The sequence below is a fragment of the Crocuta crocuta genome, unplaced genomic scaffold (genome assembly GCF_008692635.1).
Source record: "Crocuta crocuta isolate KB4526 unplaced genomic scaffold, BGI_CrCroc_1.0 scaffold344, whole genome shotgun sequence".
Taxonomy (NCBI): Eukaryota; Metazoa; Chordata; class Mammalia; order Carnivora; family Hyaenidae; genus Crocuta; species Crocuta crocuta.
In genome coordinates this window covers 893,482-906,236 of record NW_027533081.1, presented here as the reverse complement: position 1 = coordinate 906,236, position 12,755 = coordinate 893,482, and the positions used below count along the sequence as shown (strand labels likewise).

At 42.6% G+C, this 12,755-nt stretch overlaps 1 protein-coding gene across 1 annotated transcript in view; it reads right to left on the bottom strand.

The window, feature by feature from the left end:
* The window catches only part of CRKL (CRK like proto-oncogene, adaptor protein), a 32,491-nt gene extending 20,122 nt beyond the window's left edge, over positions 1-12,369 (bottom strand). Inside the window, exons 1-2 of the mRNA XM_077745910.1 lie at positions 11,921-12,369; positions 553-1,018 (exon numbers count right to left, since the gene is read on the bottom strand). Coding sequence (XP_077602036.1) covers positions 553-1,018; positions 11,921-12,231 — 777 coding nt within the window. The 5' untranslated portion in view covers positions 12,232-12,369. The remainder of the gene's footprint in view (positions 1-552; positions 1,019-11,920) is intronic.
* Positions 12,370-12,755: the final 386 nt, after the last annotated feature.

The following is a 12,755-nucleotide window of genomic DNA, read 5'->3' as shown; positions in this document are numbered from 1 at the left end:
CTCCAGGCTCTGAGCTGGCAGTCAGCACAGAGCCCGACGCGGGGCTCGAACCCACGAACCGTGAGATCATGACCTAAGCGAAAGTCGGACGCTTAACCGACTAAGCCACTCAGGCGCCCCTAAGGTCTGAAATATCTTAAGCATTTCTCTGTCTAACTGAAGAGGAATTCTAAGACATTTATTCATATTTCTCCTCAGCTGGTCACAATGCTAGAAATATAGAACTGTACAAGTAGTTATGTGTCTATCTGTATGCTGACTGTCTATAGGTCATGTGTATTTATTAAACCATCATCTTTCTTTATTGGAAAGAACACCAACTACTGTGAAACTAAACCTAGGAGAGACTACACCTTGGGAGAAACAAAGAATGGGAAAAGACAAAAGAGTCACATGGGAACTCATAGTGGATCTTCCAAAATCACCTCATTCTCTTATTCCCCTGAACAGAACTTTAAATCAGCAGTCATTACTTTGCAGAAATGAAATTAAAACTAAAAATGAAAACTGAATTGTCCAAAGACCCAAAAAAATCAGCCATGTAAATTTTACCTCTAAAGCCAAGGCGGTCTTGTCATAAGCACAGGGTACTCTTTTCTGGATGGCTTTTGCAAAGACAGGTCCATTCTGTGTGGATGGCAAAGGGTTGATTGCTGCTCCAGGAGTACTGGAAACTGCAGGTAGAGGAGTTGTGGTCTGAGGTTGAGCATATGCATGAGCAGGTTCTGGGATTCCATAACTGTTGGAATTCCTATTCCCGTGCTTTCCATGTGGTGAGGATCTCACAAGCTTTTCAACATAAGGGACAGGAATCATCCCAATCCGACCATCCTTGTTCCGGGCACTCCACCACTGTTCTTCAGGCTTCTCTATTATCACCAGGATCTCACCCTTTTTAAAGGGCAGGTCTTCGGCATCATTCCCAGGAAAATCATAGAGAGTCCGTACATATTCCAGATTTTCTTCTGCTGTGGGCAGGTTGGGTGCTGATACAGATCCCATTGGTGGGCTTGGATACCTTAAGAGAGAAAAAACATTACTCTTAAGAGAAAAATCTTACTCTATACCAGTGTTTGTCAAACTTTTAACCATTCTCCTCTATGATGAATTATTTTCCTCGCTATGTTCTTAGTTATTAAGAAGTTTTGTTGTACCGTTTTATGTTCTGTAGTTTGTACTGCAACAGAAGTTTAGTATCCTAAATAGACCTTGTTAAATCACATGTCAAGTGCACACATCCAACTCTAGGTTTCAGCTCAGGTCGTGATCTCACAGTTAGGCTCCACGTTGACAGGGTGGAACGTGCTTGGGATTCTCTCCCTCTCTCTCTCTGCCCCTTTCCTGCTCGCACATTCCCATTCTCAAAATAAATAAACTTTAAATTAAACACACACACGACAAAAGAGGGGGAAAAAAAATCCCACAGTTCCTGTCCTATCATAGCTACAATTCTCCTTTTTTTATCCCACCCCACTGGCGAAGTATATGGCTTTCTTAAAAGTGTTTTCTGTATGCCCATGACAGTTTTTCTGCCTAATACCACACTACAAGCATTTCCCATATCACTGATCTACATGATCACTAACTTTTATAGCCAATTCATTCTGTGAGCTTGCAACAATTTAGCATCCCTGTGTTTCTGGATAGTTAGTTTTTCTTTCTCCCTATTTGATCAACATCATGAAGTCTTTTGAACTATTTTCTCCATATTAGATTTTTTTGTAAAGCCTAGATTTCCAGATTAAAAACACAGGCATTTTCATGGCCCTTTACACTGCCACACTACTTTCCAAAAGGCAGTCTTCCTAATTTGGCAAAACTTACATTTTTTTAATGTTCATTCTTTTTTTTTTTAAATTTTCTTAACATTTTTTAATTTATTTCTGAGAGAGAGAGAGACAGCATGAGAAGGGGAGGGTCAGAGACAGAGGGAGACACAGAATCTGAAACAGGTTCCAGGCTCTGAGCTAGCTATCAGCACGCCTGACGCAGGGCTCGAACCCACAAACCGTGAGATCATGACCTGAGCCCAAGTCGGACGCTTAACCGACTGAGCCACCCAGGCGCCCCAATGTTCATTCATTTATTGAGAGAGAGAGAGAGAGAGAGAGAGAGAGAGAGAGAGAGAGCGCGAGCAAGCCGAGGAGGAGCAGAGAGAGGGAGAGAGAGTTAGAGGCAGGCTCTGCACTTTCAGCCCAGAGTCTGACTCAGGGCTTAAATTCACAAACTGTGAGATTATAACCTGGGCCAAAACCAAGAGTCAGACGCTCAACAGCCTGAGCCACCTAGGCACCCCTAAAACTTGTATCTTTTTTTTTTTAATGTAAATGACTTGCTTAATATAGTATGCTGACTACTGAATTAACAGTAATCAATATATTATACAATGGTGATTAGGAGATAGTAGTAGCAGGAACAGCAACAGTAGTAGAGTTGACATTTATAACCTATGCTAGACACTGTTTGCACTCTACATAAACTTTAATTTAATCCTCTCACGAATCCTGTGAGTATCCCCATTTTACAGATAAGGAAGCCAATGCCAACTCAGGGTTAGATTTGTACTCAGGCAGTCTGGTTCTAGAGTCCTCACTCATAACCTCTAAACTAGTCAGCCTCAGGAATAAACCCTGCATCTTTTGAGTGTATAGAAATTAATGTCAGATTGTGTGTGAAACATGCGCAACAGTTCCTGGCTGTTACTGAGCACCCAATTAGCTCCCCACTCCCACCCTGTTTAAGGTTCACTCTGCTCTTATTTCAAAGGCCACAGACAGTCTGTGAAGTCTGGGTGGTACTACATAAATCTCAGATACCTTTTCTAAAAGCACAATTAGTTCCATCTCAGGCTCCCTCCAAGGGTATTTTCATTGTCTGTATAGTTAAAAGCAGTCAGTTCTACAACACAAATTGTGAGGACACTAGTATAGCTTCAATGGGGATTAACACTAAGGAAGTTCACCCACTGGACTTACTATGTACTAAGAACTTGGGAGACAATGTATTAAAACCATGTTCTTGCTCTTAAAAGACTGCCAATTTAATATAGGCAGAAACTGGAAGGCAACCAAAGCACAACAATGTGTACTTAATGTGGGTCATGGCAGAAGTTGATAGGCTCAAGGCGTATTCAAAGGAAAAGAGTGAGTTTTGTTAGGGGCAGAACAAGCAAGGAGGTGATGAACTAATAAAAGCTGAAGACTAGCTCCCTTTGAAGTTGAAAGATTTTGTTGAAGACAGGCTTACGTGTTTTGGTTCTGCATCAGAGACTAGAGGCCCAAGGGTTCAAACAGTCCCTTCCTCAGTCTCCCCACACCTTCACGGGGCACACTGCTCTTTCCTCATAAGCACAGCCCAGGAGCTTTGCTGGCAAGGCCCTTGAGGCTGAGAAACTTCTGTAAATGGTTGGTACACATTTAAGGCTTTGCAGGCTATACATATGGCTATGTTGTATATTCTTTTTTAACACAACTTTTGGAAAATATGATAACCATTCTTAGCTTCAGTACACTATACAAAAACTGAGTCTGGCCTAGAGTCATATCTAGAGATCTGAAACTGGCCTCTGGGCCATTCAGTCTACTGAATGGTTTTGTAAATGAAAGAGCCACACTCATTCTTTTAAGTATTGTGGATGACTACTTTTGTGCTATTTAAGTATAGCATATTAAGCATAGTTGAGAAATTGTGGCAGAAACTATATGGCCTACAAAGCTTAAAATATTTACTATCTGGCTCCTTACTGAAAGTTTGCTGATTCTTTGTCTAGATCACTTGGTTAAAAGAGCAGAGAGTATTTTCAACTTTCAATACTTCTCTGGCAAGGGGTATATACGCAAATCTGACAGAGATGGATGATAGCTTCTACTTTCTCCACCATTATATTGCTATAGTGACTATGGGGCTCATTTCCTGATTCAGTACATGCACAGATATCTTAAATTTGACATCAAATCAATCTCCCAGCCACGTGCCTGACATAAATTCAAGTCTTCCACTCCACATCCTCAAACTCATATATTCATCAAAATTCCCTGCAAATTACACATTAGTTCCACTGTAGACATGAAACTATGATGATGACAGGGCAGCTTATCTTGCCCTTTCTTCCTTGCCCCACAGCCCAAAGATAACATAAAATTGGAAAAATTCACTGTTTCTCAATCATTCTGATTTATTCCTTGATCAAAACTGTAAAGAGCAGCTGTCAACTCTTTTTTAAATTTTATATGCAAAGAGTTTTCCAAGCCCATTCAAATACACTAGACCCATGCTTCTCCCTGTCTTGTGCCTATAGGCTATAGCATGTTGAGTAAGGCGGCCCTGGATGACTAACTGGAAATTGCCTTTTCCTATGTAATGTCAATGAAACCCCTCTCCTTTAGGTTAAAACCATTCTCAGCTTCATGTATAAAGCACAGATAAAACATTTTCTTTAAGTCTGAGTGTGAGTGTCTTCTAAGGTTAAATTTCTTTCTTCATGCAAAAGAAGCAATACAACTTCTGGGAGGAGAGTTTCAAAGGTACTGTAATCTAGTTGTTTAAAAGGAGTCACACAGGGACACCTGGGTGGCTCAGTTGGTTAAGTGTCTGACTTTAGCTCAGGTCATGATCTCACAGTCTCTGAGTTTGGGCCCTGCATTAGGTTCTGTGCTGACAACTCGGAGGCTGGAGCTGCTTCAGATTCTGTCTCCCTCTCTCTCTGCCCCTCCTCCACTCACACTCTGTCTCTCAAAAAATTAATAAACATTTAAAAAAATTAAAGGAGTCAAATGGGTTTTGAAGATTTTTCTTATTTGCATGTACATACATACTCTCTTTTATGTACAAAAATATCTCCTAGTTAAAAGTTGGAGAACAGGGGCGCCTGGGTGGCTTAGTCGGTTAAGCATCCGACTTTCGCTTAGGTCATGATCTCGCGGTTCATGGGTTCGAGCCCCGCGTCGGGCTCTGTGCTGACTGCCAGCTCGGAGCCTGGAGCCTGTTTCAGTCTGTGACTCCCTCTCACTCTGACCCTCCCCTGTTCACGCTGTCTCTCTCTATCCTAGAAATAAAAAAAATAAAAAAAATTAAAAAAAAAGTTGGAGAACAAAACAAAACAGGTAAGAGAATCAAGTCTAAGAAGACTGGCTAAGAACCTCTCTAGTGAAACAGCACTGAATACTGAGAAGCTCACCCTTCCATCCCTAAATACTCACACCATCGCTTACAGCTCTCTTTCTATGCCTGTGGCTTTCTCTCTACTCCCTTCTACAGCTCCTCCTCTTCTGTTCATTCTGTGGATTCCCAAACTTTAGACTCCCAAATCTACATTATTTAGCCCCCAATTCTCTTCTCAATAATAAGCCCATCAGATTGCTAAACTTGGCTTCCAGTAAGAATCTCAAAAAAGATTCTCCCTTGGGGCACCTGGGTGGCTTAGTCGGTTAAGCGTCCNAAAAAATTAAAAAAAAAAAAAAAAAAAAAGATTCTCCCTGCTGAAAACAATCACCTCCCCTCACCCTGATCAATTCTCTTCTATTCTCTCAATTAAAGACACCATTGAATCATCCTTGAAGTCATACCTCTTCCCTCACCTTCTACATGCAATTGCCCAGCGACAACTGTTAGTTTCCACTTTATAGTCCCAAAGCTTAGTTCAGCTTCTCACAATCCCTTCTCCTGTAACAGTCCTTCATTAGTTCCCCATCCTTGACTCTCTCTACCAGTCTCACACCAGAGCAGTCTCTAAAAAGTAACATTGGTCATGACAATTCTCTTCTCTCTGCACCTCCCCCGCTTACGTGCGCTAGCTGGCTCTCTCTCTCTCCCCTCTCTCAAGAATAAACAAACATTAAAAACAAAAAAACAAAAACAACTTTATTTCTACTAACTGAACCACCCAGCCATTAAAAAACTTTAGATAGCTCTCACTGTTAAATTTATTCACATAGCATAGGAGGCCTTTTACAATTTAATATTATTCTTCCATCCTACCTCAATGCCCATCACTCACATTAATTACAATTGTGCCTTTCCCAGCAGGAACTGGAGTGAACTTCTCCCCACCTTCTCACCTCTTCTTTCAAGCCTTCCCTGACCCATCAGCTGATCATCCTTGCTTTTAAGCTCCTATGGTATTTATTTTAACGTGTTCAATATACTGAGCTTCTAAAGAGCTAAAACCAGGATTTACTCCCATGATATGCCTTGAGTCTAGTCCTGGGTTTTGGTGTAGAGTAGGCCTCAATACAGTAAAATTCCTGCTAATAAAATAAAATGCCAAAGACATAGAGAAGCATTTCCCATTACTGTCCATATTTTTTTTCCTTCTGAAAACACAAAAACTTCACTCCAGTTCCTTATATCTGGTTTAATTCTGTTATACAAAGAAATCCTGTATGCCACTTGGTTTGCGCTCCAAGCCTCTTTAGTTCACCACAGTTCCACTCATGCTCTCAGCCGTCATTCCAGACTAGTTGCCACATGCCTAGTGGCCCCACCTTACGTGGTATGATCTTAGCTCAGACTCTAAAATAATCTGAACTCCCACTAATAAGCACTGTCCCCTTTTACTTATCAGGAAAAACTAAAATATTTTAGCCTGAAGGAAACCTAGAAATAATCTAGTCCAACTCTTCAAGTCAAAGGAAAAATTCTTAGGTTAAAAAAACAAATCTCTGGGGCGCCTGGGTGGCTTAGTCGGTTAAGCGCCCGACTTTCGCTTAGGTCATGATCTCGCGGTTCATGGGTTTGAGCCCCGCGTCGGGCTCTGTGCTGACTGCCAGCTCGGAGCCTGGAGCCTGTTTCAGTCTGTGACTCCCTCTCTCTCTGACCCTCCCCTGTTCATGCTGTCTCCCTCTCTCCTAGAAATAAATAAAACATTAAAAAAAAAAAAACTCTGTATTTTAGTCTTAAATATGAGAAAAAAAAATCACAAATCAAATGGCTACCAGTACTTTACATGTCATGGGAACACAATTGTTAACTGGGCAAGCTTCCATTCCAGCATAATGACAATGTTCTTGTATCTCATCTGAATCAAATTTACAAGGTTTAAACTACTGGTAAGAAGGAAATCAAAGGTTTATTCGTGGTGCCAGATTCTATGCTAATCAAAATTACTGGTAATCCTTCGCTCCCCATCCTAATTATAAAAGTCCAGACTTTAGTCTAAATATTTAGAAAAGGGGATGTGGGAGGAAGTGTGACCATGTTGCCTGTGGCATCCTCTGGTCCATGCAAGGCTTGGCTTCTGCTTCACAGGTGGGAGGGCCCTCCTCTGGGCACTCAGATTAGGCTGGGCATCCTTTTCCAGCTACTCCATCATATTAGATAGCATGGAAATTGCCTTTTTAAAAATCTCAGTACCCGTAACCTTCTCAAGAATGTGACAGGGATTGGGGTGCCTGGGTGGCTCAGTCGGTTGGGTGGACAACTTCGGCTCAAGTCATGCATGATCTCACGGTTCGTGGGTTCGAGCCCCACCTCGGGCTCTGTGCTAGGAGCTAGTTCAGAGCCTGGAGCCTGTTTTGGATACTGTGTCTCCCTCTGCTCTGACCCTCCCCTTCTCACGCTGTCTCTCTCTCAGAAATAAATAAAACGTTAAGAAAAATTTTTTTAAAAAGAATGTGACAGGGATTATTTTGATTCAGTGTTAGTTCTATGTTACCAAATACATGTGACGTGGAATGTCTGTTGACAAAAATCCGAGATTTTCACTAAGGGTCAACTTGCCTCAGTTAAAAAACTTTACTTCTTATGATTTTTCTCTTAGCTTTCATATAGCTACATAAGCTAAGAACTGGAGATTTTATAAGCAAAGTAAGCTATGAAAAACACAGTTTCTAAATCACAGGAAAACGTATTTTGTTTTCCCACAGGAACCTTCTGAAACATTCTGTTGTTAAACTGGAAATCACCTCAATTAAGAAGCACTAGCACTTACCTGAAAATTTATTAACTATAACTTAACGAACAGAATCTTAAGAATGTTTATACTCAAATAAATTGGAAGTGAAAATCACCAAAGATTTTGTTTATCAACTGTAATACAGAAATTACACTCACATACTGGAAGAGAATCCTTTAGGGTCACTCAAAATCAACAAAAGCCTTCTGACAAGACATGACACCTTCTGGGTTTTTTTTTTTTTTAATTAAAAAAAAGTTTAATTTAAAACCCGCAACAGGAATACCACAAATACAAAACAAAAAGGAATTAATAAGATAAATGGAGAAGATACAAAGTTACAAATGTACCAAGTCATTTTTGTTTCTCTTTCTCTTTCCTCATCATTCCCTCCTCCCATTAGCAACATCAATCTTAACTCCAAACCAGGCATCTCTAAGCCAAAACTCAAGTCAGTCTATATGACCTATGACATCTATATGTTATCAGCCACCAAAATTTTGTACCCAAATAGTAGTGACAACCCCGGAGGACTCTCTTGCTTCATATTCCTCCCATGGGACCCACTGTGCTTAAATTAAAATCCAATTTCCTTATCCTTTTACATCTTATAACTCTTCTTAGAGGATCCTCTTATTTAAGAACCATATTCCCAGGGTGCTTGGGTGGCTTAGTCAGTTGAGCATTGGACTTTTGGATTTTGGTTCAGGTCATGATCCTAGAGTCATGGGATGGAGCCCTGTGTGGGGCTCAGCATGGAGCCTGCCTAAGATTCTCTCTCTCCCCCTCAGCTCCTCTCCCTAGCTCTCTCTAAAATAAAACAACAACAACAAACCTCTCACCACTCCCAACCCATTGGCTATCTTTTTCATCTCAGAACTACTCTGTGTAAGCTCTTCTCTATGATTGGAAGGCTCTTCCCCTCCTCTTTGTCCAAGCCTTCCCAAGGCTTGTCTCTTCTCTACCCTTAGGTAACATCATGCTGTCTCTGACCACCCTACATCAGGTAGGTCTCTTCTATTTCATTCTCTCTGCCCAGCGTCATTTCTTTCATAGTATTTATTAATCCTGTAAGTATTTTATTTATTTTCCTACTTTTTAGTTGGTCTCTTCCACTAAAATATAAGTTCTATTATGGTAAAAATATGTCTGTCATCCATTGTTCTCAGTTCCTATTACTGGAATATAATGCTCATAAATATTTGAATAAAAATACGAAACTAAATGTTAAGGAACATCCCAATTAAAAAGATCAGACTAGAAAACAAGCACCAGTCCTTAAATTCTGAGAAAATCATACTGTTATAATTTTTCACTAAGCAAAATTACAAAGCTAAGGGGCATGAAACTTTGGCCTTAAGAGCTCAATTTTGATGCCTAAAAAACTAAACCACTTAATTTATCTTGTTTGGATGCGAAGAGACATTTTTAAAAATGTTTATTTTTGAAAGAGAGAAAGAACGCTTGTGTACAAGGAAGGACCACAGAGAGGGGGACACAGGATCCGAAGTAGGCTTCATGTTGACAGCAGAGGGCCCGACTGAGGGCGAACCCACGAGCCACAAGATATGACCTGAGCCAAAGTCAGATGCTCAACCAACTGAACCACCCAGGCGCCCCTGGGTGTGAAGAGGCATTAAACTGACTTGCTCTTGGTCAAGGCTTTACAGGGTACTTCTAGTTTTCTCCAAAGGCTGAAAACGTATTAAACCTAACTGGCGAATTTCAAGCTTGAAGGAGACAGTCCAAAGATTTAAGAAAGTAAATCCAGTCAGGATCTAATTCAACCAGCACTGTGATCACCCTCTGATGACAATGGAAAATAAGAAACTAAATTACAGCAACATGTTTGGGGCAGAGAGCAAAACCAGGGAGAAGGGAGAAACAATTAAAGCTGCAGTGTAAGCTGGAGGGCCTATTATTTGAGGGGCCTGGAACAGCAGTTAAGATTTCAATGCGAGAGGAGTAGGGGTTAGGCAATCAAGGAAAGAGCCAACAGCCCAGCCTATAGCTGAAGCAAAGGTACAAAGGTGTGAGAAGGTAAGTAGCTACCAGAGATTAAGTGAGTTGCCTGGTGGGGCTGCACTAAAGAAAAACAAGGTAGAGGGAAGGGGGGAGGACAGGCATCAAAAACATAAAGTTATGTCTGGTATCTCAGAAGATACATGCATGAAAAATGTGGAGTTGTTTTTGTTGGTAATGGGAAGCCACTGCAGCATACTCCCCTTTCTCTAGGAGGGAATTCAACCATTTACTCACACTTTCTGAAACTGCTGTATTTACAGTACCTGTCACCTCAAAGCAAGCACAATGCCTTGCACATAACATGGCTTAACAAATGCCTGAAATTAATGATGTAATTCACCTCCATGAGTTGTAGAATTCACTTAAACATATTAAAAAATATTATAGTTGGTTCTAGTATTCTCTCCAACCCCTTACATCAGAATTATACTGTGCTCAAAGATGACTCCAATTGCAGCATCTTTGGGGACCTGGAGATTTCACCCATCAGATTCATGGTGCCTAGGTCTTTATTATACACTATTTGATTTATAATCACTTTATCCCAGTTTTTAAAGTCCATTTAGTTCAGCAGTTAATCTTATAGTCCTTATACTGTCATGGCTTTGTTTCTTCTCTTATTCCACAGATGGCAACACTTAGGCATCCAGTGGGGGCTCCTTAATTATTATAGCTTTTAACAGTTAAAGCTCAGAGCAACATCTTGCCAGCAAATCTATAAAATGAGGAACATCTCATTCCAAAAATCCTCTATCAGCACCCTCTTTTAAACAGATGTTCAAGAAGCAAAATAGGCAGTAAAATACTTTTTATTTAAAAAAATTCTAGGCAATTTCTTCAGTTCAAATTTGGCATAATTTAAATAAAAGTGATGAAACACTAAATTAAAGCAAGTAACCAAATAAAATAATGCATTTTACTTGATAAGGAGGATGCTTGATGCCTGGAGTCACTTTGGGCGCTTAACTTTATTTATTTTGGGGGAGCAGAGAGAGAGGGAGAGAGGATCCAAAGCAGGCTTGGTGCTGTGAGAGCAGAACCCCATGCAGGGCTTCAACTCACAAATCATGAGATCATGACCTAAACTGAAGTTGGTGGCTTAAAAACTGAGCCAGCCAGGCGCCCTTGGGTGCTTAACTTTAATATTAAATTATTAGACTTACAAACATACAAAAAGTACATCCGAAATTAAACCTGCACAGAATTAGGAAAGGTGTTGCTCAAAAGTGTCCCTTAGTAAGTAATATAGCCTTATTCCTCAGAATTTAACCAGGTTGATTTCTAGCCTATTAATGGTCCGACTTGGGGGTAAACTATAAAATAAAAACACAATAATATGTCCTAGATGAAGCCAATGCACCTTCTTTTAAAATTTCTGCAATTATAAAGCAAAAGGAGTCTGGCGTAATTCAAACCTGGCACCAAGGTATCAACATATTTCTGATATTTAACAGTTAAAGGTTTTGTTTCTAAGCGCTCAAGCATTTTCATTTGTCGACTGTTCCAAAGGCTGCAGTCCAAGAGTTCTTAAACTGGAGCACAGAGTGCAAAAACCTTGTGTAGTGTGCAAAATTGGGTGTACGTACATTTTTACGGAGGGGAGAAAGTCACGACTACTCTGAGATTCTCAAAGAAGTCTGTGGTCCAAAAAAAGGTTTAAAAACAACAATAAAACATTCTGCTTTAGTAGGATAACCCGATAGATAACATGATGAAAGGCAAAAAAAAGCGTGTATTTTAACTATGCAGCCACCGTTAAACATGTTTAAAACGCATCCTCGCATTCAGTGACCCAGATCCTGACACTAGCCTTCCGTTCAGAATGCCTTCTGGAAAATAATTTGGTTCCGAATGGGGTGAAACGCGTTCAATCTCCCCTCGCCGCATCCCCCCCCCACCACCTCCACTCTTCGATGGATCCCAAGCGAACAAGCCCCTGCCATTCTCGACCCTCCTCCGCGGGCGGAGTGGGCTGTGCGCCCGAGGACGCGGGCGCTGGCATACCTGGGCGCGGGCTCGATTAGGGTGGTGGTGTCCAGGTAGTGGATCTTGTAGAACTCCAGCAGGGCCGGCAAGTGGTCAAACTCCTGGTCCCCAATCTTAAAACGGCGGTTGGGCAGCGAGTTGATGATGTAGTGGGAGACCCGCGAGTTCTCGGACACGGACAGCACATAATCCCCAGGGCAGGTGGAGGAGTCGCGAACTAGGAACATACCGTGGCGCTGGCCCTGGAGCCGGGTCTGCGCCTCCTGGCGAGACACCGGCCCCATGTACCAGGCGGAGCGGTCAGAGGAGTCGAACCTGGCGGAGGACATGGTGTCGGGCCCGGGCTCTGCGGCGGCGGGCCGGGGCGGTGGCTGCTCTCTTCTGTTCTGGACGCCTCTGCCCGACGGACGGCTTTGCGGCCAAGGAAGGGCCTCTTGGCACACCTCGAGGCGCGCTTAGAGGGCCAAGCCACCNGGCCGCCCCGGGGTCCCCGGGCTGCCCGGAGTACCGGGGTGCCTCCAGTCACTCCTGGCCTGGAACGCACCGACTCCGCGCCCCCCACGGCTCTGCACCGAAACCCGCCGCCACGCAAAGAACCGGACTCCTAAGAGCGTCGCGCCTCCCGGGCGGTTTTGCCGAGCCCGTTCCCAAGAGCCACAGCAACAAAATGGCGGACGCAGGAGAAGCGGCCGGCCACCTCCCCCTCCGCTCACCTCGCTCCCTCTGCGCACGCGCGGGCTCCGGCTCCCAGCTGCCGCCCAGGCCCTCCCGGTGTCGTCGCCCGGCGCGGCCAATCAGGAGCACGGTCGTGACGGCCGGGGCGTGCGCCACTCGCAGCCGCTCCCGCGTTCCG